This window comes from Nerophis ophidion, linkage group LG10, assembly GCF_033978795.1.
Source record: "Nerophis ophidion isolate RoL-2023_Sa linkage group LG10, RoL_Noph_v1.0, whole genome shotgun sequence".
NCBI classification, from domain to species: Eukaryota; Metazoa; Chordata; class Actinopteri; order Syngnathiformes; family Syngnathidae; genus Nerophis; species Nerophis ophidion.
The window spans coordinates 63,687,437-63,712,684 of NC_084620.1; the positions used below are offsets into that span (position 1 = coordinate 63,687,437).

At 40.5% G+C, this 25,248-nt stretch overlaps 1 protein-coding gene across 2 annotated transcripts in view; it reads left to right on the forward strand.

Moving 5' to 3' along the window:
- The window catches only part of LOC133561175 (copine-8), a 236,251-nt gene that overhangs the window by 185,833 nt on the left and 25,170 nt on the right, over positions 1 to 25,248 (forward strand). The window contains exons 14-16 of one of the 2 annotated variants that reach the window (XM_061914452.1): positions 9,994 to 10,040; positions 17,058 to 17,239; positions 17,330 to 17,457. In XM_061914452.1, the coding sequence (XP_061770436.1) occupies positions 9,994 to 10,040; positions 17,058 to 17,239; positions 17,330 to 17,457 (357 nt within the window). Of the gene's footprint in view, positions 1 to 1,502; positions 1,770 to 9,993; positions 10,041 to 17,057; positions 17,240 to 17,329; positions 17,458 to 25,248 lie in introns of those variants that run through there. The other variant, XM_061914453.1, reaches the window with a different exon arrangement.

Consider the following 25,248-nt stretch of genomic DNA (forward strand, 5'->3'; position numbering starts at 1 on the left):
ACATCATGTGGTTTATTTTGCACATATCATCATGTAAGATACATCCATCCATCCATCCATCATCTTCCGCTTATCCGAGGTCGGGTCGCGGGGGCAACAGTCTAAGCAGGGAAGCCCAGACTTCCCTCTCCCCAGCCACTTCGTCCAGCTCTTCCCGGGGGATCCCGAGGCGTTCCCAGGCCAGCCGGGAGACATAGTCTTCCCAACGTGTCCTGGGTCTTCCCCGTGGCCTCCTACCCGCTGGACGTGCCCTAAACACCTCCCTAGGGAAGCGTTCGGGTGGCATCCTGACCAGATGCCCGAACCACCTCATCTGGCTCCTCTCGATGTGAAGGAGCAGCGGCTTTACTTTGAGTTCCTCCCGGATGGCAGAGCTTCTCACCCTATCTCTAAGGGAGAGCCCCGCCACACGGCGGAGGAAACTCATTTCGGCCGCTTGTACCCGTGATCTTATCCTTTCGGTCATGACCCAAAGCTCATGACCATAGGTGAGGATGGGAACGTAGATCGACCGGTAAATTGAGAGCTTTGCCTTCCGGCTCAGCTCCTTCTTCACCACAACGGATCGATACAACGTCCGCATTACTGAAGACGCCGCAGATACAAATAATTGCTATTGTGATATCTCGTGGACACATTTACAACAGCTGTTTCTTTCATTCCGAAATTTCGGCTCATTTTTATACATAGCAAATTCTTCCACGGGCCGGATGAAACCTGTTTGTGTCGTAGGTTCGACACCCCTGCCTTAAACGTAACGAGCTTTGGTTTTACTCGAAGATGAAAACAATGATGAGTGTTTCCCATGCTTGTGTTGACATTTACTGTCCTGTCTGCCTTGATAGCTGAGGGGATTGTAATCCAGAGTAAGGTTACATTTCATATAAAAATGTTTACATTTAATATATTTTTTCCCTGTTCCTTCGATAGGTCATAAGAAATATCAACAATTACCGATATTGACTGATATAAAACAGTTATATGGTGATACAGTTTTCAGCCATATCACCCAACCTTTGATCACACACCTGTTGTGCATGTTTCCATTCAACTATTTAATGGATAACAGAAAGTTGTGCAGAAAGGACTGGAACTTTTAATAGGTTAAAAAACATCAAAGTAAATTCTTCTGTAAAAGGTATAGTGCATTTGAGAATTGAGAGTAATGCACACGCATACTGTGCTTCAACTTATATAGCTAGCACATTCACGTTTCTCCTTCTCATGGAAAGGGAGGTACCCTACAATATTTGACCAGAATTTTAATTACAGAACATAAACTTGTACTACAATTGATCAAAATAACAATAGCTTAATTGCTCATACTGCCACCATACACACTAATGCTTTACTCTTTGCTATATATTAACCAAGACGCCTTTTCCTTTGGTGCCTGAATCCTTTTCAGGGGCGGTGATGGTTGGCGTTTTGATAAAACTACTATGAACTGTACAAAAAAAAAACATGACATGTCAGTCCATGTGTACACTTTCCTAAAACAGGACAGAGACGCGGGATTCCCAGCACCAAGAAAATGGCGCCAGAGAGGCAATCTCGTGAAATCCGCAGAAGCATTTGGTACACATGACGAACAGCTCACTGGTTTTGAAGAAGAGACAAAGAGGCAGAAGGTGGAAATCCATCGACAGGATGCCTTCAATGTATAGTCTGTAACGAAGGGATGTCTTCTACCTTGAGTTCTTGACCCGTAATTTAAGAGTTTGTTGCATTTTTTTAACCTAATAAATCTGAGATATTTATTATGAAAACTGGTGCTCTATGTATGCCAGACTGTACATTATTTTCAATTCAGCGTGCATTCACAATTGGCTCCGCAAAATAATATTCTAAGCTCTGGCGGCCACCGCACTGTCTGGTTAATGACCCGCATCATGACGATAAAAACGTGGCTGTGTGACTGAAAAGGCAGAGTAACCCAACTGATGTGTGTTCCCTCGTGTGCTCTTGTGTGTCAACACTCGCCCGTGCGACCTTGTGTGTCTCTGTGCACATGTTCCGCCTGTACATATGACTATGTGCTACCGAGTGAAGCAAAATTACTCGCCTACAATGTCATAAGGGGGCTGGGGGGGGAAACACAAATTTAGTCCCCTTGTTTCAGCTTGAAGCTTATTGGAAAACCTGAAACACTATCTGAATACAAGGTATCGGGAGTCCTTGTGGTCGGTCCTTTTGTGGTTATGACATATAGAACAGGCCAAAAGTTTGGACACACCTCCTCATTCAATGCGTTTACTTTATTTTCATGACTATTTACATTGTAAATTGTTACTGAAGGCATCAAAACTATGAATGAACACATGTGGAGTTATGTACTTATCTGTGTTGGCCCTAAGATGAGATGGTGACTTGTTCAGGGTATACCCCGCCTTCCATTCAAATGCAGCTGAGATGGGCTCCAGCACCCCCCCGCGACCCCGAAAGGGACAAGCGGTAGAAAATGGATGGACTAAGACAGACACTAGAAAACATGTTTGCACAATAGCAAATGCCAACAACGCTGGCTTGATTACAGTTCGATAGCACGTACAATATGCATGAAAATATTCCTACAGACGTCACACATGGAACAGTTTAGCAAGTAAGATTCATTTTAGTTATATTGTAAAACTTACAAATGTTGCTTGGAGTGATGAGTGAAGAATCAATACAAGTAGCAATGTTATGGACAATTAGACGACGAGTACTTCCGGTTTAAAGCTTTCGATATCAGGAAACTATTTCCCCTTGTGTCTTTGCACGTGATTAATGAAAACTACTTGCTTTATGGCCGACAGCGAAGAAAAATCCATAAGTTAGCCACACCGTTTTATATGTTGCTGGGTTCAAAGGAAAAAAAGTAGTTGCTTATAGTCTGGAATTTACGGTACATTATTTTTTGTGGAAGTCTTGTGGGGAGTGCTCAGAGAGTATGGGGTATCGGACTGTCTTATTGTGGCGGTCCGCTCCCTGTATGATCAGTGTCAGAGCTTGGTCCGCATTGCTGGCAGTAAGTCGAACACATTTCCAGTGAGGGTTGGACTCCGCCAAGGCTGTCCTTTGTCACCGATTCTGTTCATAACTTTTATGGACAGAATTTCTAGGCGCAGTCAAGGCGTTGAGGGGATCTGGTTTGGTGACCGCGGGATTAGGTCTCTGCTTTTTGCAGATGATGTGGTCCTGATGGCTTCATCTGGCCGGGATCTTCAGCTCTCGCTGGATCGGTTCGCAGCCGAGTGTGAAGCGACCGGAATGAGAATCAGCACCTCCAAGTCCGAGTCCATGGTTCTCGCCCGGAAAAGGGTGGAGTGCCATCTCCGGGTTGGGGAGGAGACCCTGCCCCAAGTGGAGGAGTTCAAGTAACTAGGAGTCTTGTTCACGAGTGAGGGAAAAGTGGATCGTGAGATCGACAGGCGGATCGGTGCGTCGTCTTCAGTAATGCGGACGTTGTACCGATCCGTTGTGGTGAAGAAGGAGCTGAGCCGGAAGGCAAAGCTCTCAATTTACCGGTCGATCTACGTTCCCATCCTCACCTATGGTCATGAGCTTTGGGTCATGACCGAAAGGATAGGATCACGGGTACAAGCGGCCGAAATGAGTTTCCTCCGCCGTGTGGCGGGGCTCTCCCTTAGAGATAGGGTGAGAAGCTCTGTCATCCGGGAGGAACTCAAAGTAAAGCCGCTGCTCCTTCACATCGAGAGGAGCCAGATGAGGTGGTTCGGGCATCTGGTCAGGATGCCACCCGAACGCCTCCTTAGGGAGGTGTTTAGGGCACGTCCAACCGGTAGGAGGCCACGGGGAAGACCCAGGATACGTTGGGAAGACTATGTCTCCCGGCTGGCCTGGGAACGCCTCGGGATCCCCCGGGAAGAGCTAGACGAAGTGTCTGGGGAGAGGGAAGTCTGGGTTTCCCTGCTTAGGCTGTTGCCCCCGCGACCCGACCTCGGATAAGCGGAAGATGATGGATGGATGGATGGATATTTTTTGTGGGCTTTTTCTATCCCCACGTTAACCACATAATTTCCCCATAGTGGTACAAATAGTCTATCCTATCCTAGTATCGACGGTCTATAAAAATACCAAATTTGATAACCATCCCTACTTGTGACTATACATTGTGTTTTGCACTAGCCATAGCCAAAGCTTCTACTGTAGCCTTCTGATTGCTACTTTGAGGTTCTCATGAAAACAGCAGATCAATATTCCATTGATTGACATGGTCGCTTGTGAATGCCACATCAAGTCGACATAAAGGGAGACTAATGAGTTGTTCCTTTTCAGTCCACCCCTGCGATGCACGTGTGCCGGAACGTGGTCCTGCAGCATTGTTGCAAACAATATTGCATTTTCTCAACGCGCCCGTTTTTTTTTTCGTGAGAGTCAGCCGCATGCTCGCGTGGCTAAATAAAGTGCCGAGTGGTGTATCGCTGCTTGAGACCTAAATGGACCGTAATGGTCCGGTTGCAGTCGTAAGCACATAATGGGCCCCCAAACATGGCCACGCTTGCATACACAAATACTCCTAAATCACTCAAGCAAATGCCCTGAAATCCCTTGTGTGTGTGTGTGTGTGTGTGTGTGTGTGTGTGTGTGTGTGTGTGTGTGTGTGTTGTGTGTGTGTGTGTGTGTGTGTGTGTGTGTGCGTGTGCGTGTGTGTGCGCGTGCGTGTGCGTTTCTATTTTAATTTCTTCTATCTCGTCTTTCCTCCCCACTGCTCACTTATCCCCTGATTGGCAGCTCTTTTGGGAGCCTCAACCCAATCAGCTAATTGTCCATTTGGACCTAATCAGGAGCATGATCGGTTGACTGCATTAGCATAAATAACTGATCCAAGAGAGGCTCCATCTCAATCCGGAGCATCGCTGGCGCTCATTCTTTTCATCGCGCCCGATAAAGCGAGGGTACCACCCATGGTTCCCCCACAAAAGGAGCCTCCATTCAGGAGGTGGCGGATAAAAATGAGCAGTTGTTGGCGATATCTGTCATTTGGAGTCGTGTGTTTGATGGCCGCCCTGTCGCTCACAGTGACAGATATTGTCTCCTCCTATTTCGGCTGGCGAATCGACTATTGAAACCAGAATAGAAGCAGGAGGAAAGCGCGCTCGTATTGAAAACCATTGTGAGGAGATGTCATTTCAGAGGCGGCACAAAGGTTTGAAAAGCGTTCAACCAGGGAAAATGAGATCTTTATGCCGTGGCCCCTGTCAAAAATGGAATATGAGATGTGTACCTTCTCCATCCTCATGTGACCAATTGGACACTTGCCCAGCTGCGACATCTGTTTGCCAATCATCAGGATGGACCACGTGGCACAAATTCTGGTCACTGAGTGTTAAAGGCCTACTGAAATGAGATGTACCTATTTAATCGGGGATAGCAGGTCCATTTTATGTGTCATAATAGATCATTTCGCAATATTGCCATATTTTTGCTGAAATAATTTAGTAGAGAACATCGACGATAAAGTTCGCAACTTTTGGTCGCTAATAAAAAAGCCTTGCCTTTACCGGAAGTAGCAGACGATGTGCGCGTGACGTCACCGGTGTGAGGGCTCCTCACATCCTCACATTGTTTACAATCGCAGCCACCAGCAGCTAGAGCGATTCGGACCGAGAAAGCGATAATTTCCCCATTAATTTGAGCCAGGATGAAAGATTCGTGGATGAGGATATTGAGAGTGAAGGACTAGAAAAAAAAAAGGCGAGGACAGTGGGAGTGATTCAGATGTTATCAGACACATTTACTAGGATAATTCTGGAAAATCCCTTATCTGCTTATGTTGTTACTAGTGTTTTAGTGAGATTATATGGTACCTGAAAGTCGGAGGGGTGTGGCCACGGGTGTGGTGACTGCCAGTGTCTCCGGTGGAAGGAGGTAATAGTCCGCAGCTGCTGCAGGAGGACGCAAGCTCCGCTCATAACTACGGTAAAAGCCGACTTATTACCACAATTTTCTCACCGAAACCTGCCGGTTGACATGTGACATGTTCGCTTGACCGCTCTGTTCCATACTAAAGCTTCACCTTCGGGAATTTTAAACAAGGAAACACCGGCTGTGTTTGTGTGGCTAAAGGCAGCCGCAATACACCGCTTCCCACCGACATCTTTCTTATTTGACTTCTCCATTATTAATTGAACAAATTGCAAAAGATTCAGCAACACAGATGTCCAACACATGCTGTTGGTGAAAAGCGGTGGATTGCAGCTGTCTTTAGCAACCGAAACACAGCCGGTGTTTCTTTGTTTGTTGTGAAGTATTAACACAGAGCGGTCAAGCGAACATGTTTCTCTACGTCAACCAGCAAGTTTTTGGATGGGGAAATTGTGATATTACATCGGCTCTTACCGAAGATTTGAGTGGATTACGCGACCTCATCCTGCAGTTCAAAAACGCAGCTGTGATCTTGGCTCCTCGGCTTCTCTCAGAGACACTGGCGTTCACCGCAGCCATCCGACTTTCAAGTATGATTTTATAACCTCACTAAAATACTATTAACAAAATAAGCAGATAAGGGATTTTCCACAATTATCCTAGTAAATGTGTCTAATTACATCTGAAACGCTCCCACTGCCGTCGCCAGGAGCCGTCACCTTTTTATTTATTCTTTTTTTTTTTTTTTTTTTAAGTGCTTCACTCTAACTTTCCTCATCCACGAATGTTTCATCCTAACTCAAATTAATGGGGAAATCGTTGCTTTCTCGGTCCGAATTGCTCTTGCTGCTGGTGGCTATGATTGTAAACAATGTGAGGATGTGAGGAGCCCTCACACCTGTGACGTCACGTGCACATCGTCTGCTACTTCCGGTACAGGCAAGGCTTTTTTATTAGCGACCAAAAGTTGCTACCTTTATCGTTGATGTTCTCTACTAAATCCTTTCAGCAAAAATTTGGCAATATCGCGAAATGATCAAGTATGACACATAGAATGGACCTGCTATCCCCGTTTAAATAAGAAAATCTCATTTCAGTAGGCCTTTAAGTTGAGGTGCCGCTGTACACGCCTGAAATAACAGAAACAATGATTTTGAATGAACATAATTGTTGTACAGACTAAAAGGGTCTGAAGTTGACATGTTAAGTTGCCTCGCAAAGGGAAAAGTTGTGACGCTAAATTCAAAGTGATGCTGTTTGTAGGCCACTCATGCATGAGTCTAAGAAGAAAGCAGACACGTTGTAAAACCTTTTTTCCCCTCATTTGGACTACAAACACTACCAGTTTTGAATTCCGATCTGTAATTAAAGACATTTCTCCACAAGCAAGGTGAATGCGTCTTATTAGAAGTATGCTTGAACAGATGAAAATAGGCACTTTCGCAGAGTGCTGTTGCCAAGCAACCAAATTAGTGGGCCTGCCCGCCCAGGAGCACTGCAGGTGTTCCAAGCATGTAAGCCTTGTTTTTAATCCAAATGCAATGTTCCTTTCAGGTGTGCCTAATTACTGTTTTGTTTTTACAAATTATGGAATGCGCTATCTGCAATTTTTTGTCCAAGCAACTTACTTATTTCCTGGAAATCTTTATCTTACATGTTAGACCCATTTTCTAACCTTCCAAGTTCAAAATTGGCATTCAAGGATGCGACTATGATATACTTTGCCTTATTTTGAGTTTTGTCTGACTTCACAGCCTAAAGTAGGCGATCATAATTAATATCGAAGGTGTGCAAAAGACTCGGGCTACCATTAGATGTTTTTTTATTGACTACTTAGGAGAGCATAGACATCTCCCAAGGTTAAAGAAATATATTGCGTTGTGTATTCGTGTTCAATGTGTCCGTCTGTGTGTTATTTAGCAAGCTACATCCTGGTTCATTGTGATGTTATGATTCTGGGATATGGGCTGTTCATTTGATGACCTAGTGAGTCACAGAATAATAGCATACTATAATAAGTATTACTGTAGTAGCCTCTTTATCCAGAGCTTCACTAAAATGTTATTGAAGTTTTCCCACCCAACTGCAACGGAATGGAAAGTAGTTGTGTATTTTTAGTTAACAGTAATCACAGTTGTTTTTGTGTGTCTATTTACGTAATCAAAGTGAATGCTTTTGCACAGTAACATATATGTTAATATTGGCCCAATTTATTTTCAAAACGATTTGTAGTAAAATTTGAGTACAACAAGAATTTCGTTCTGGAGATTCAAATTTGTATGATGTATTAAATGTATTTTATTCCCCCCCAAAAAAGGACATTGAAATTATATTTAGCATTTAAATTTAGAAGCATTTTCTTATTTTACGAAGTATTTTCAAACAGGAATTTTTTTTTTTTAATTCAAATGCAATATTTTAAAACCTAATTTGGATTATGTTCTTTTAATAAATATTTTATCATCTACATATTTTCATTTTATTTTAAATACATATTTACATATTTATTTATTTTAAAAATGTATTTAAATGCAATATATATGTATTTTCGGGATGTTCTATATAGCATTTAAATTTAGAAGCATGTTATTTTACAAAGTATTTTTAAATAAGAAAATATTTCTAAAATTCAAATGCAATACTGTATAACCTTATTTGGATTTTATTTTCCTTTGAACAAAATATATTATTTTATTATGTATTTATTATTTATACATTTAAAACATGTATTTAAATTGCAATATATATGTATTTAAAATATAGAAGCATGTTACTATTTTAAGTAGGTAAATTCAAATGCAATTTTACCAAAAATAATTTGAATTTTATTTTCCTCTTATTACATTAAATGTATTTTATTAATTTTTTATTTATTTATTTAAATACATATTTACATATATGTATTTCAAATACAATATTTATATATATATATATATATATGACATTTTCAGTATTGCATTTAATTTTAGAAGTATTTATCTATTTTAAATATTTTTTTAATAAGAAAATGCTTTTAAAATTCCAATGCAATTTTAACAAAATTATTTTGGATTTTATTTACGGATAAATAAATTAAATGTATTGTGGTTCTATTCTTTATTTTTAATTTAAATACATATGTATATATTTTAATTTTGTATTTAATGCAATATATGTATTTTTTTAAAAAGTCAATACTGCATTTAAAATTCAAACCATTTACTTATTTTAAATACCAAAATGCTTCTAAAAAATTCAAATGCAATCTTACCAAAAATATTTAGGATTTTGCTTTCCTATGAATAAATTAAATGTATTTTAGAATGTATCTGTTATTTATTTTATTTTAAATACATATTTATGTATTTTTTAAATATGTATTCAAAATCTATTTTTACAAATTTTCAATATTGCATTTAAATTTAGAAGCATTTACTTACTTCAATCAAGTACTTTCAAATTAGAAAATGCTTCTAAAATTCAATTGCAACATTATCAAAAATAATTTATTTTATTTTCCCATTTATTTTTTTATTCATTATTTATTTGATTTCAATTCCATATTTGGATATTTTTTTGAACATGTATTTAAAATGCAATATAATGTTTATTTTAATGTTTTATTTTTGTCTTAGTTCGTGTTTTTATTAGCTGGCCTAACATTTTCCTAGACCATGAATCTGAAATTACTTTTTGCTCCGGCAGTGCCAACGTGATGAAAAAAAAAAAAGAAAAAAGATACCGAATACCGTCAAGTACTCCTATGGTAACATAAGACGGCATTATTCCCATACCACCATTCTATTCCTATCTGTATCCATCTCATCCTTCCCCCCCGAGTGTCCAGTGACACTGGCTGATATCTTGTCGAGCCCCCACTTCATACGCCCTGCTGATATCACAAATAGGATGGAGCTGGTGACCACGTCCAACGGCGACATTGCATGACATTGTGTTATGAATGGCAACAAAAGCAGTGCAGGATGTACCTTTTCGGCACATATTTCCCTAACAATTAGAGCTAACAGCAACAGGAAGAACCATCAGACTAATTGAGTTCAAGACTTCTGTTTGCATGCAGAGAGAAGGGGATTGAGACCCCGGTTGATTAATGAATCATATCCCTGCCTTTTGTCTTCCAAGGACCCAGATTAACTTCACAGTGGCCATTGACTTCACGGCCTCCAACGGTGAGTCTTTTTAGCAGCACACACACACGCATTTGGACGACCTGCATGAGGACGTGAAAGTGGAATCATTTATTCAAATGTATGATGCAGGTGTGACTTGAGTGTTTGCTGATGGCTCTCTGCAGCGCAAGTGACTGCTTGAAGTGTGCCAACATATTATTGAAATCTCAGTTTCTGGCCAATATCCTGTTTGCTTCAGGATAGTAATACTTTAGGACCCCAAAAGGCAAAAGCACTCAAATGAACATGTGTTTATGTCATTACTTGCAACCATCTTTTACTTCAAAAGCAAAATAGGTCAAATTGTGTGGAATTTATTGTTGGAGTGAAGTGCAATCCAATACAGGCAATGTTGAGTCAGTCTCAATTAGAAGAACACAGGTAAAGCCAATACCTCCAAGCAGTAGTATTTTACACAATATACCCTAGGACAGGGGTCGGGAACCTTTTTGGCTGAGGGAGCCATATAAGCCAAATATTTTTAAAAGTATTTCCGTGAGAGCCGTATATATATATATATATCCATCCATCCATTTTCTACCGCTTATTCCCTTTTGGGGTCGCGGGGGTGCTGGCGCCTATCTCAGCTACAATCGGGCGGAAGGCGGGGTACACCCTGGACAAGTCGCCACCTCATCGCAGGGCCAACACAGATAGACAGACAACATTCACACTCACATTCAAACACTAGGGCCAATTTTAGTGTTGCCAATCAACCTATCCCCAGGTGCATGTCTTTGGAAGTGGGAGGAAGCCGGAGTACCCGGAGGGAACCCACGCATTCACGGGGAGAACATGCAAACTCCACACAGAAAGATCCCGAGCCTGGATTTGAACCCAGGACTGCAGGAACTTCGTATTGTGAGGCAGACGCACTAACCCCTCTGCCACCGTGAAGCCCTATATATATATATATATATATATATATATATATATATATATATATATATATATATATATATATATATATATATATATATATATATATATATATATATATATATATATATATATTTTCTACCGGACCTGTTCAAGAAGTCGCATTAATGGTAAGAAGTATTTTATTTACTGTTGTTTAGCTTCAGAATAAAAATTTTATTAAAAAGAATACTTGGCTTATTATTCTCTAAATATTTTTGGTCTTACTTAAAAATACACGCATTTAGTTGTAGTCAGTGTTAAAAATATATATATATATATATATACCGCATTTAGTTGTAGTCAGTGTTAAAATATATATATATATATATATATATACATATATACCGCATTTAGTTGTAGTCAGTGTTAAAATATACATATATATATATATATATATATATACGTATATATATATATGTATATATATATATATATGTATATATGTATATACTGTCTGATTCCAATCAATGCAAGTCATCAGAATCAGGTAATACACCAACTTATATTCTTGTCTTTGTGAAAGAAAGACATCTATATGTGTTACACATGCTTGTATTCTCATTAAACACATTTAACTTGTTTACAAAAATGTCTCTTTCATAAATAAATAAATATAAATGATATATATAAATGAGGTAGATCCCCTCGAGTTGGTCAATTGAAAAGTAGCTCGCCTGCAGAAAAAGTGTGGGCACCCCTGGTGTAGACCTTAGAACCAAACAAAAGTTTGAAGGCAGCCTAGAAGGCGGGTGCTGGTGTCCTCGTCTAAACTGCAAAGTAAATACTACTAATTACATACTTTTTTCTCGTCTAGGTGATTGCATTTAGTTGTAGTCAGTGTTAAAATATATATATATATATATATATATATATATATATATATATATATATATATATATATATATATATATATATATATATATATATATATATAGTTCAAGACTTCTGTTTGCATGCAGAGAGAAGGGGATTGAGACCCCGGTTGATTAATGAATCAACCGTGCATTTTTAAGTAAGACCAAAAATTTTTAGAGAATAATAAGCCTTGTATTCTTTTTAATAAAATTGTTATTCTGAAGCTAAACAACAGTAAATAAAATACTTCTTAGCATTAATGCGACTTCTTGAACAGGTGCGGTAGAAACCGGATCATCATCAGCCGTTGTCAGTCCACTGCTGGACGAAAGCCTCAGCATTTTTCTGCCATTTGGCGTACTTTTCATGCTGGTTATTAGCCTACACCTTCCACGCTGGCTTGGTACGGGTTGGAAGGGGTATTTTATATCAGTGATCCTTCTCCTAGACTAATTGCCTTACTGGGGTGATGAACTTAGTCTGTCCTGTTGGTTGTCCGCGCCCCATTTACCCAGGGACCTGCTCAGCTTTATGGCGCTTACCACCCGCCAGTCACAAGAGAAGGTGCAAACGGTCCTTTGTGTGCATTTTATAGACGTTAGTTGGGACTCACCAACCCCACACACAACCTCCCATCTCATGCCTGGATGTAGTTTAACGTCATACCCAGGACACAGAAACCGGATAAATGTACGAAAATACATGAGATTGTTTTATATTTTTAACGTTATTTTTAAAGGCCTACTGAAACCCACTACTACCGACCACGCAGTCTGATAGTTTATATATCAATGATGAAATGTTAACATTGCAACACATGCCAATACGGCCTTTTTAGTTTACTAAATTGTAATTTTTAATTTCTCCCAAAGTGTCCTGTTGAAAACGTCGCGGAATGATGACGCGTACGCGTGACGTCACGGAGTGTTAGGAAATATTAGCGCTGCGCACACACACAGCTAAAAGTCGTCTGCTTTAAACGCATAATTACACAGTATTTTGGACATCTGTGTTGCTGAATCTTTTGCAATTTGTTCAATTATTAATGGAGAAGTAGAAAGATGGAGTTGGGAAGCTTTAGCCACACAAACACACACTGTTTCCTTGTTTAAAATTCCCGGAGGTGAAACTTTCCTATGGATCAGAGCGGTCAAGCGAACATGGATCCCGACTACATGTCAACCAGCAGTTTTCGGTGAAAAAATTGTGGTAAAAAGTCGCCACTTACCGGAGATCAGCTGAGCTTGTGCTGTCCGTACAGCTGCCGTCGACTTCCATCAGACACTGGCGTCAACACACCCGTGGATACACCCTTCCGACTATCAGGTACTATTAAACTCACTAAAACACTAGCAACACAATAGAAAGATAAGGGATTTCTCAGAATTATCCGAGTAAATGTGTCTAAAAACATTTGAATCTGTCCCAATGCAATCCTGTTTTTTTTTTGTATGTTTTTTTCTAGTCCATCGCTATCAATATCCTCAAACACGAATCTTTCATCCTCGCTCAAATTAATGGGGAAATTGTCGTTTTCTCGGTCCGAATAGCTCTTTTTGTTGGAGGCTCCCATTAAAAACAATGTGAGGATCTGAGGAGCCATCAACGGGTGACGTCATCGTCTGTGACTTCCGGTAAAGGCAGGGCTTTTCTGTTAGCGACCAAAAGTTGCAACCTTTTTCGTCGATGTTCTCTACTAAATCCTTTCAGCAAAAACATGGCAATATAGCGAAATGATCAAGTATGACACATAGAATGGACCTGCTATCCCCGTTTAAATCTCATTTCAGTAGGCCTTTAACACTGTGATTACCAGCGGAGTTATTCATTACTTATTGTGTTAAGCAATGTCAGCTAAGATTTATCTGAGAGCCAGGTGCAGTCATCAAAAGAGCCACATCTGACTCTAGAGCCATAGCTTCCCTACCCCTGCCCTACAACGCTGCCTTTGGAATATTAACTTTATTTTTTTTTCTGCTATAGTCACTCAAAGGAATTTCAGGTCCTTATGTAACCTTGTGAGATTTTGTAGCATATAGTGCCTTAAATTACAGTCTGTATCCAACTTCAGGGATAGGTATAAGTACATCAACTTACAAGTTTAATTGGTTCTGTGACGGAGCTCTTAATTCAAAACACTTGTATCTCAAATCAGGAAAATGTGTCTGAAGTTGCTGCCTTAGGAAAATGGTGATCAAACAACTGATACTGAAAAACAAAATGTAAAAAAGAAAAGGTCACATATTTTTTGTAATTACGGTATTTATCTGCGATGAGGTGGCGACTTGTCCAGAGTGTATGCCGTCTTCCGCCCGATTGTAGCTGAGATAGGCACCAGCGCCCCCCGTGACCCCAAAAGGGAATAAGCGGTAGAAAATGGATGGTATTTATCTAAAGAATAAATAACATTTACATTTGTTTATTTTGAGTCCAAAATTATCACAAGAACAGGCCTTTGTTGTCGATATCACACGTGTCAAACTCAGCGCCGGGGGCAAAATCTGGCCCGCAACATCATTTAATTGTGGCCTGCCACATCATTTTATTGTGTACCACCAATTCATTTTAATTTGGCCCCCCCACGTCATTTTAAGTGGCCGCCCACATCACTTTAAGGTGTCCCGCCACAAAATTTTAAGGTGCCCCACCATATAATTTTATAGAGGCTCGCCATATAATTTTATTGTGGACCACCACTTCATTTTGACGTGGCCCGTTCCATAAATTTAAGTGGCCCTCACATCACTTTAAGGTGCCCAGCCACTTCATTCTAAAGTGGGCTGCCATTTTATTTTATTGTGGCTCGCCATATTATTTATTGTGGCCGGTCCCATAATTTTAAGTGGCCCCTCACATTACTTAAAGGTGCCCCGTCGCATCATTCTAAAGTGGCCGCCACATATCATTTTATAGTTGACCACCACTTCATTTTGACATGGCCTGTCCCATAATTTTAAGTAAATGGTAAATGGGTTATATTTGTATAGGACTTTTCTACCTTCAAAGTACTCAGAGCGCTTTTATACTATTTCCACATTCACCTATTCACACACACATTCACACACTGATGGCGGGAGCTGCCATGCAAGGCCCTAACCACGACCCATCAGGAGCAAGGGTGAAGTGTCTTGCTCAAGGACACAAGGGACGTGACGAGGTTGGTAGAAGGTGGAGATTGAACCAGGAACCCTCAGGTTGCTGGCACGGCCACTCTCCCAACCGCGCCACCTTGTCCCTCACATCACTTTGAGGTGCCTCGCCACATCATTCTAACATGACCCACCATATCATTTTATCGTGGCTGGCCATATAATTTTATAGTGGCCCACCACGTCATTTTGATTTGGCCCATCCCATAATTTAAGTGGCCCCTCACATCCATTTAAGGTGCCCCGCCACATCATTCTAAAGTGGCTTGCCATATAATTTCATCGTGGTTCGCCATATCATTTTATTTTGGACCATTACTTCATTTTGATGTGGCCCGTCCCATAAATTACATTTTAATGTGCCGAGCCACTTCATTTAAAGCGGTCTGCTAGGTCAATTTATAGTCTGCCAGGTCACATTTATGTTGCCCACCATGTAATTTAAAATGATATGGCGGACTACGTTAAATGATGTGGTGGACCACCTAAAATTATGTAGTGGGCCACTTTAAATTACAAGACGGGCCATATTAAAATGAAGTGTCGGCTCTCAATAAAATGATACAATTAGATGGCGGACTGCTTAAAATGATGTGGCGGGCCACGATAAAATGGCGTGATGGGCCACATCAAAATTTTGGGACAGGCCATTTTAAAATGAAGTGTCAGTTCTCAATAAAATGGAGTGGTGAAGCAGATTTGGCCCACGGCCCTTGAAGTTGACACCTGTGATTTAAAGGAACACTGCACATTAAAGGCCTACTGAAACCCACTACTACCAACCACGCAGTCTGATAGTTTATATATCAATGATGAAATATTAACATTGCAACACATGCCAATACGGCCTTTTTAGTTTACTAAATTGCAATTTTACATTTCGCGCGAAGCAACCTGTTGAAAACGTCGCGGTATGATGACGCGTGCGCGTGACGTCACGGATTGTAGCGGACCTTTTGATCCAGCTCCGATCCCAGCTATAAGTCATCTGCTTTAATCGCATAATTACACAGTATTGTGGACATCTGTGTTGCTGAATCTTTTGCAATTTGTCCAATTAATAATGGAGACGTCAAAGAAGAAAGATGTAGGTGGGAAGCGGTGTACTGCGGCCGCCTTTAGCAAAACAAACACAGCCGGTGTTTCCTCGTTTACATTCGGCTCTTACCGTAGACATGAGCGGAGAGTTTGCGTCGTTCCTCCTGCAGCTGTGGACTCTCTTGCCTCCTCCCACCGGCCACCACCGACCGTCGGATGCTTACACCGTGGAGGGAAAAAAAAAAATCTCAGCCCGGGCTGCCTTGCCTCTTCGAGGAACGTGGCTTCCCTTGGAGACAATGGCGGTCGCCACACCCCTCCGACTTTCAGGTACACGTACGACCATATAATCTCACTAAAACACTAGTAACACAATAAGCAGATAAGGGATTTTCCAGAATTATCCTAGTAAATGTGTCTAAAGAGATCTGAATCGCTCCCACTACCCTTGTCCTTTTTTTTTTTTTTTTCTCCAATCCTTCACTCTCACTTACCTCATCCACAAATCTTTCATCCTCGCTCAAATTAATGGGGAAATCGTCGCTTTCTCGGTCCGAATCGCTCTCGCTGCTGGTGGCCATGATTGTAAACAATGTGAGGATGTGAGGAGCTCCACAACCCGTGACGTCACGTGCACATCGTCTGCTACTTCCGGTACAGGCAAGGCTTTTTTATCAGCGACCAAAAGTTGTGAACTTTATCATCGATGTTCTCTACTAAATCCTTTCAGCAAAAATATGGCAATATCGCGAAATGATCAAGTATGACACAATAAATGGACCTGCCATCTCTGTTTAAGTAAGAAAATCTCATTTCGGTAGGCCTTTAATGAACACAACACAAGATGACAGATTATAGCAAAGATGCTAATTTCCGTCCTGAGACCCTAACCATTAAAAACAGCACAGTACATCCATCCGTCTGTTTTCTACCGCCTGTCCTTCTCAATATGTTAGAGACGGATAAAAACAGACTCTTATAGCAGCCGTTTTAAAAACGGTTATGTGATGTGTGTAAATACCTGTTTAAAGTGTGACTTGTGTCTCGCCGACAGGTAACCCCGCCCAGCCCACCTCTCTCCACTACATGAGCCCCTACCAGCTCAACGCCTACGCCATGGCCCTGAAAGCAGTCGGGGAGATCATTCAGGACTACGACAGTGACAAAATGTTCCCGGCGCTCGGCTTCGGCGCCAAGTTGCCGCCTGATGGACGCATTTCGCATGAGTTTGCGTTGGTGAGAACCAATCGAAGAAAGGATTTATTTTTTTTATTTTTTTTAAGCCTCCCAATGCATCTTTGTTCTGTCTCCACCTCGCTAATGCAGAACGGAAACCCTCAGAATCCATACTGCGCAGGAATAGAAGGCGTGATGGAAGCCTACTACCAGAGTTTAAAGTCAGTTCAACTCTACGGGCCCACCAACTTCTCCCCAGTGGTCAACCACGTCGCCAGGTATCACACAAAAGCTACCCTTCACACTGCACTCGCTGTGCAAACCCCAGCGTGTGACAAAAGGAACAGCGAGTACATTTCAGGCTCAATGTGTTTCCTCTAATAAGCTCTTTGCACTCAGGCGTTGCCAGGTAGCTATGGTGAGCGAGAAATGAGAAAACGCAAACGTAGGGTACTTTTGATTGCCAGTTTGTGTCTGAATGCGTCATTTCTGCTGGAAGAAAGACAGGCAATCACCTAGACGAGAAAAAAGTATGTAATTAGTGGTATTTACTTTGCGGTTTAGATGAGGACACCAGCACCCGCCTTCTAGGCTGCCTTCAAACTTTTGTTTGGTTCTAAGGTCTACACCAGGGGTGCCCACACTTTTTCTGCAGGCGAGCTACTTTTCAATTGACCAACTCGAGGGGATCTACCTCATTTATATATATCATTTATATTTATTTATTTATGAAAGAGACATTTTTGTAAACACGTTAAATGTGTTTAATGATAATACAAGCATGTGTAACACATATAGATGTCTTTCTTTCACAAAGACAAGAATATAAGTTGGTGTATTACCTGATTCTGATGACTTGCATTGATTGGAATCAGACAGTAATGATGATAACGCCCACATTTTCAAATGGAGGAGAAAAAAGTTGTCCTTTCTGTACAATACCACATGAAAGTGGTTGGTTTTTGGCATCTAATTCATCCAGCTTCCATACACTTTACAAGAAAAACATTGGCGGCAAATTCCGTAGCTTGCTTGATTGACATTCACGGCACCCGAGGGTCTTGTGAGATGACGCTGGCTGCTGCCAGTTCATTATTATGAAAAAATGACAGAGAGGAAGGCGAGAAACACTTTTTATTTCAACAGACTTTCGCGCCGTCCCTTCCGTCAAAACTCTAAAGGCCGACTGCACATTTCCTATCTTCACAATAAAAGCCCTGCTTCATGCTGCCTGCGCTAACAAAATAAGAGTCTCGGAAAGCTGGCGTGCACAAGTGATGTGCACGCCAGCTTTCTGAGGGATCGCTTGTGCACGCCAGTTTTCCGAGACTCTGTATTTAGTTAGCGCAGGCAGCATGAAGCAGGGCTTTTATTGTGAAGATCGATCTGGATTCATCAAATTACTTCTAAACATTTCTTCACAAAAAAGAAATCTTTAACATCAATATTCATGGAACATGTCCACAAAAATGAATATTGCATTGTTGCATTTCTTTTCACAGTTTATGAACTTACACTCATATTTTGTTGAAGTATTATTCAATAAGTATACTTATAAAGGATTTTTGAATTGTTACTATTTTTAGAATATTTTTTAAAAAGTCTCACGTACCCCTTGGCATACCTTCAAGTACCCCCAGGGGTACACGTACCCCCATTTGAGAACCACTGCCTTAAAGCACAATGATGAAAAATCGTCCAAAATGTATGACACCAATAAATGTAAGGATTTCTGCATCTCATTAACAAACATTTTATCACATTGTAATTGACACAAAAGCACACACTCTATGGCGTGTGCTGTTTTTCTAAATGTAAAAGGTAAAAAGAAAACTGAATTAAAAGCAATTAAAATGGAAAAACTGTTAGTTTTTTTTATATTGCTATTGTTACTTAAATGTATTGTTATTGCTATTTTTTTTTTGTTTTTACTTGTGGTTTATGCGTTACCAATTTATATCCAGATTTTTCTGGGGGAACTATATTTAAAGTAGATTTTTGGCGGCACAAAAATTAAATGATGAATAGTCGTGGTGTTGATCATGATTACAATATCAATGAAAATAATCGTGATTGTTTTATTGCCATAATCGTCCAGCCCTATTAGCCACTTATTTTAAAGAAATTGCATGTAGTATTCAATACCACAAATTCATAATCTTAATCAGAACAATAAGACAAAATTCGGGCTTCACGGTGGCAGAGGGGTTAGTGCGTGTGCCTCACAATACGAAGGTCCTGCAGTCCTGGGTTCAAATCCAGGCTCGGGATCTTTCTGTGTGGAGTTTGCATGTTCTCCCCGTGAATGCGTGGGTTCCCTCCGGGTACTCCGGCTTCCTCCCACTTCCAAAGACATGCACCTGGGGATATGTTGCTGTCTATCTGTGTTGGCCCTACGATGAGGTGGCAACTTGTCCAGGGTGTACCCCGCCTTCCGCCCGATTGTAGCCGAGATAGGCGCCAGCGCCCCCCGTGACCCCAAAAGGGAACAAGCGGTAGAAAATGGATGGATGGAAGAGCAAATTCTAGATTTAGTAAGATAAGTGTCATTAAATTGTGTTTTTACACTTTTTGTTGTATAATCTGTTATTAAAGTTTTGAAAGTATCGAACCGGGACTTAAAATCCACGGCCGAAAAATCGAGATCGGAGGCCAAAAATTTTCAGATGTTTGAGTTCAAACCTGACCAAACTAGCGCAGCAAAGACACCAGTACCTTTTGACTGAACCAAGCATGACAAGTGTGAACTTGATTTCATTACATGCTTTGGTATCATTTTATCCATATAATTTTATCACACATTTTTTGTATCTTTTTAATTCAGGTAGTCAGAGATTGCAGATGGAAATGAGCTATTTAGCTATAATCTGGTGCAGAACATATCTGTCTTTGAGCTTAATGTTTATTTGCATTGTCCCTTCAAATAAAAACTAAACTTAAACCAAACTAAACTGTTGGTCTGTCGCATGTACGGTACTGTGCCGCCTGTCTTGGCCTGCAGGTGCAATAAGGTGAAGTGTTGCAGAGGCGGTTTAAAACCTCGCCGCGCGTGTAAACACACGCCGTAAGTCAGTTTGTCGCTCGCAGGGGAGCGAAAGGTCATATTAGCACAGAGGAAGCCTTATTGAGCTGGGGATGTGCACAATTGACACAGAGTTAGTAGTTGGACTTGAGGGAAGCTTTTGACGGATTAACTGTGGAGGACGGGGGGATGGAGGGTTGGAACACATGACATTTACTCAATTCTAATTTCAGAATAGCTGCTGTGATGAAAAGTTTCATACTGAGAGTTTCTATCTGCATCAATCAACATTTATGTATATAATGGGAGATGAAATAAAGCTTAGGTGTAATAAGCAATTAACTTTTTCTAATATCGTCCAAGGTACTACAAATAATAGAAAATTAACGATAATAATAATACAGTCGTGGTGTCAAAAATCGATTTTCGACTTAATCATAATTTTTATTTCTAACAATTAGAGATGCGCGGGTAGGCAAGTATATCATCCGCAACCGCTTCACCAAAGTCGTCATCCACCCGCCGACCACCCGAACCAACATTCTATCAGGACCTTACCCGCCCGCTACCCGCCCGCTGAAATACTTTAGAGGTCAGCCGCCTTTAACATTCAAATAGCTATTTAAACCTGTTTCACAGTGTAATGAAGTCAATTGGAGCCGCTTACGTTCTCGCGACTATCCAATAGCGTTCATCTTGATGACAATATGAGCGGGCTGTGAAGCCATTGCCTTAGACATCTTCAACAACATGTACGAACCGATTGTTGGTCCAGCAACATGTTGTGTGCAGCTTCCGCAATTACACGCACACGACTGCAAGGCATACTGGGTGACACAGAGTACACTAATGGTTGTGATAAAAACAACTTTAACACCTACTAATATGCGCCACGCTATGAAGCCACACAATACAAGATGGACAAACACATTTCGGGAGAACATCCTCACAGTAACACAACATAAACGCAACACAACAAATACACACAATCCTTTGTATCCGTGATACATCCTGAATATATTTTACACCCCCGCCTCCCCAACCCCGCCCACCTTACCAACGCACGTGGAGGGAGGGGGGTGGCGGGGTTTGCTGCTAGCGGGGTGTATAAAATAGTCAGGAAGTGTCATGAATAAAAAGGATTATGGGTATTTGTTGTGTTGCGTTTATGTTGTGTTACTGAGAGGATTTTCTCCCGAAATGTGTTTGTCGTTCTTAATTGGTGTGGCTTCACAGCGTGGCGCATATTACTAAGAGTGTTAAAATTGTTTATATCACAACCATTAGTGCACTCTGTGTCACCCAGTATGCCTTGCAGTCGTGTGCGTGTTGCCGCGGAAGCCACACACAACATGTTGCTGGACTGACGATCAAATCGTACATGTTTATAGAAGGCGACAAAGCCAATGGTTTCATATCACGCCCTAATACTTATAATCTGGGTGACTGCCGGCAGTCGTTCAAGAGAATGATAGCGTCTCCTATCGTCTTCTTCGCTTTGTGACACGGGTCTTAAATAGCTCTTTGATTGGCAGAGGATACCTATCACAGAACCATGTATATCAAATATTTCCGGATGGTTCAACCGCCACCCGCCCGAATCTAATTAAAATCAATTTTTCTTCATGTCAACCGCCCGACCCGCGGTTTACCCGCGGACTCCGCGGATGAGAATGCAAACTGCGCATCTCTACTAACAATTCAATCATTAAATCAATCAATGTTTATTTAGATAGCCCTAAATCACAAGTGTCTCAAAGGGATGCGCAAACCACAACGACATCCTCGGTAGAGCCCACATAAAGGCAAGGAAAAACTCACCCCAATGGGACGTCAATAATAATGATGATGATGATGAGAAACCTTGGAGAGGACCGCATATTTGGGCAACCCCCCCGAGGGGACCGAAAGCAATGGATGTCGAGCGGATCTAACATGATATTGTGAAAGTCCAATCCATTGTGGATCTAAGATAACCGTGAGAACCCAGACCAAAAGGGATCCAATATATTAGCGAGAGTCCCGTCCAAAGTGGAGCCAGCAGGAAACCATCCCAAGCGGAGGCGGACCAGCAGCGCAGAGATGTCCCCAACCGATATACAGGCGAGCGGTCCATCCTGGGTCCCGACTCTGGACAGCCAGTACTTCATCCATGGCCACCGGACGGTCCGGTCCGTTTTTTTTTATTTATTAAAAGAAATCAACAATTGATTTAATAATTTATTTTATTTATTTTTTCAAATCAGTCCAGTCCAGCCACTAAGGCAAATCATATTGTACTTTAGAAAAGAGACGTGTTGGATAATTCTCTTTTTACCTTATTTGTATTTGACTATATTGAATAGAATAGAATACACTAGAAAGTACTTTATTCATCCCTGGGGAAAATTCAGCACCACAGTTCGCTCACAATAGACAATAATAATAATAAATAATACATAACATCCATCCATCCATCCATTTTCTACCGCTTATTCCCTTTTTGGGGTCGCGGGGGGCGCTGGCGCCTATCTCAGCTACAATCGGGCGGAAGGCGGGGTACACCCTGGACAAGTCGCCACCTCATCGCAGGGCCAACACAGACAGACAGACAACATTCATACTCACATTCACACACTAGGGCCAATTTAGTGTAATATATAACATATATTATATATAATATATGTTATATATTCTACATTAAATTGGCAGTGCTAGAAAAGTGAGTATGACCATGTTTGTCTGTCTGTCTGTGTTGGCCCTGCGATCGACCTGGTGGCGACTTGTCAGGGTGCCTATCACATCGCCTTCCGCCCGATTGTAGCTGAGATAGGCGCCAGCACCCCCCGTGATCCCAAAAGGGAATAGGCGGTAGAAAATGGATGGATGGATGTTTGGGTATAATTTATTTTATTTTTTGTAACAAAACAATTTTTCTTTTGAGTAATATAGAAATGTATTGGAGCTGTATTGGCCCCCAATGTTATTAAAAAAGTTGTGATTTTTAATCAAATTGTTACCATCCACCCCACCACCCCCAACCCCCCCTAATAATTAATACTGTAAATATTGTATTATTTTTGGTGTTACATTTTGACATGTCTGTTGTCCTCTAGAAAAAAGACAGCTTGTTTTATATTGTAGTATAATAATATAAGGCTTATATTCAGGCGCTAAACATTTACAAGGTGATTGAAAAATAACTTCTTTTTTTTTTTTTATTATCTTTTCAAATCATTTACTGTACTTGTAATTTTTTTCGCATTTTTTTGCGCTTGCTCTTTAATGTAATGTATGTTTTTTTGTGCTGTCAAATGATCAAACTCTCTTATTAGATCAATCATAGTTGAATTCGGATCAATTATTGAATAGTCTGAGGTTAATATTTGCTTGCGTGGTTTAAATCCATTTAAAAAAAAGACCCCAATATTTGTACACAAACATTTTTGGAAAGTTTTAATTGAATGCACGTCATTTATTTGCTCAAATCCTGCTAACAGTGTCATCTAAAGTCCAGTCAGGGTACATTTAGAAGGGAACTTTACTAGTCGGAGTCTCCTCACGCATATCTGCACTGACGTATGCACTGACCTGGTCACTGACCGTATAACAGTGGTTCTCTATCATTTTCTGTCACGCCCCCCCCCCAAGGGACATAATTTTTTTCCAGGCCCCCCGAAGTTAATGTTTATTTTATTTTCTGTCTGTGTCAAAATAGTACTTTACTAACACTGAAGATGCTATAGCGCCTTTCACACCCCCCTTTAACGCGACACCTCAGAGTTACCCCCCAGGGGGGCCCGCCTCATTGTTTAAGAAGCACTGCATTAAACGGGCTGTTTGGAACTTGCTCAGGAAGGAATTTTTCTAGTGGACAGAATTTTTTCACCACTCCCCTTGAAGTGAATGTTTATTTATTACCCAGACGTCTCAAGATATACGCTATTATGCTTTTGCCGCTCACGCCCCCCCCCCACCCCCACCCCACCACACCCCCCAAGGGGGTGCCGACCCCAATATTTGAGAAGCACTGCCGTATAAAAACCTTTGCCGCTTTTCAAGTAACCACCTGAGTTTAAGGTAAAGGACCAAGTGGGTCAAAATAAATTGTGTGATTAATCTGCGTATACCAAGGGTCACCAACGCAGGACCAGATGAGTCGCCCGCTGGCCTGTTCTAAAAATAGCTTAAATAGCAGCACTTACCAGTGAGCTGCCTCTATTTTTTAAATTTGATTTATTTACTAGCAAGCTGGTCTCGCTTTGCTCGACATTTTTTAATTCTAAGAGAGACAAAACTCAAATAGAATTTGAAAATCCAAGAAAATATTTTAAAGACTTGGTCTTCACTTGTTTAAATGAATTCATTTATTTTTTTTCACTTTGCTTGTTACAACTTTCAGAAAGATAATTTTAGAGAAAAAATGCAACCTTAAAAATGATTTTAGGATTTTTAAACACATATACCTTTTTACCTTTTAAATTCCTTCCGCTTCTTTCCTGACAATTTAAATCAATGTTCAAGTAAAGAATAATAAATACATTTTAATTTAATTCTTCATTTTAGTTTCTGTTTTTTCGACTAAGAATATTTGTAAAATATTTCTTCAAACTTTTGATTAAAATTCCCCCCCAAAATTCTGGCAAATCTAGAAAATATGTAGAATCAAATTTGAATCTTATTTCAAAGTCTTTTGAATTTCTTTTAAAATTTTTGTTCTGGAAAATCTTGTAACAAATATTGATTTGTCTTTGTTAGAAATATAGCTTGGTCCAATTTGTTATATATTCTAACAAACTGCAGATTGGATTTTAACCTATTTAAAACATGTCATCAAAAATATATATTTTTTGTGAGAAATCATTTAGATGATCAGTGTTTCCACAAAGATAAATATAATTAATTATTATCAATAACATAGAGTTTAAGGTAAATTGGCTATTTCTGGCAATTTATTTAAGTGTGTATCAAACTGGTAGCCACTTCGCATTAATCAGTACCCAAGAAGTAGCTCTTGGTTTCAAAAAGGTTGGTGACCCCTGACATATACTCATGACTAATGCAATAA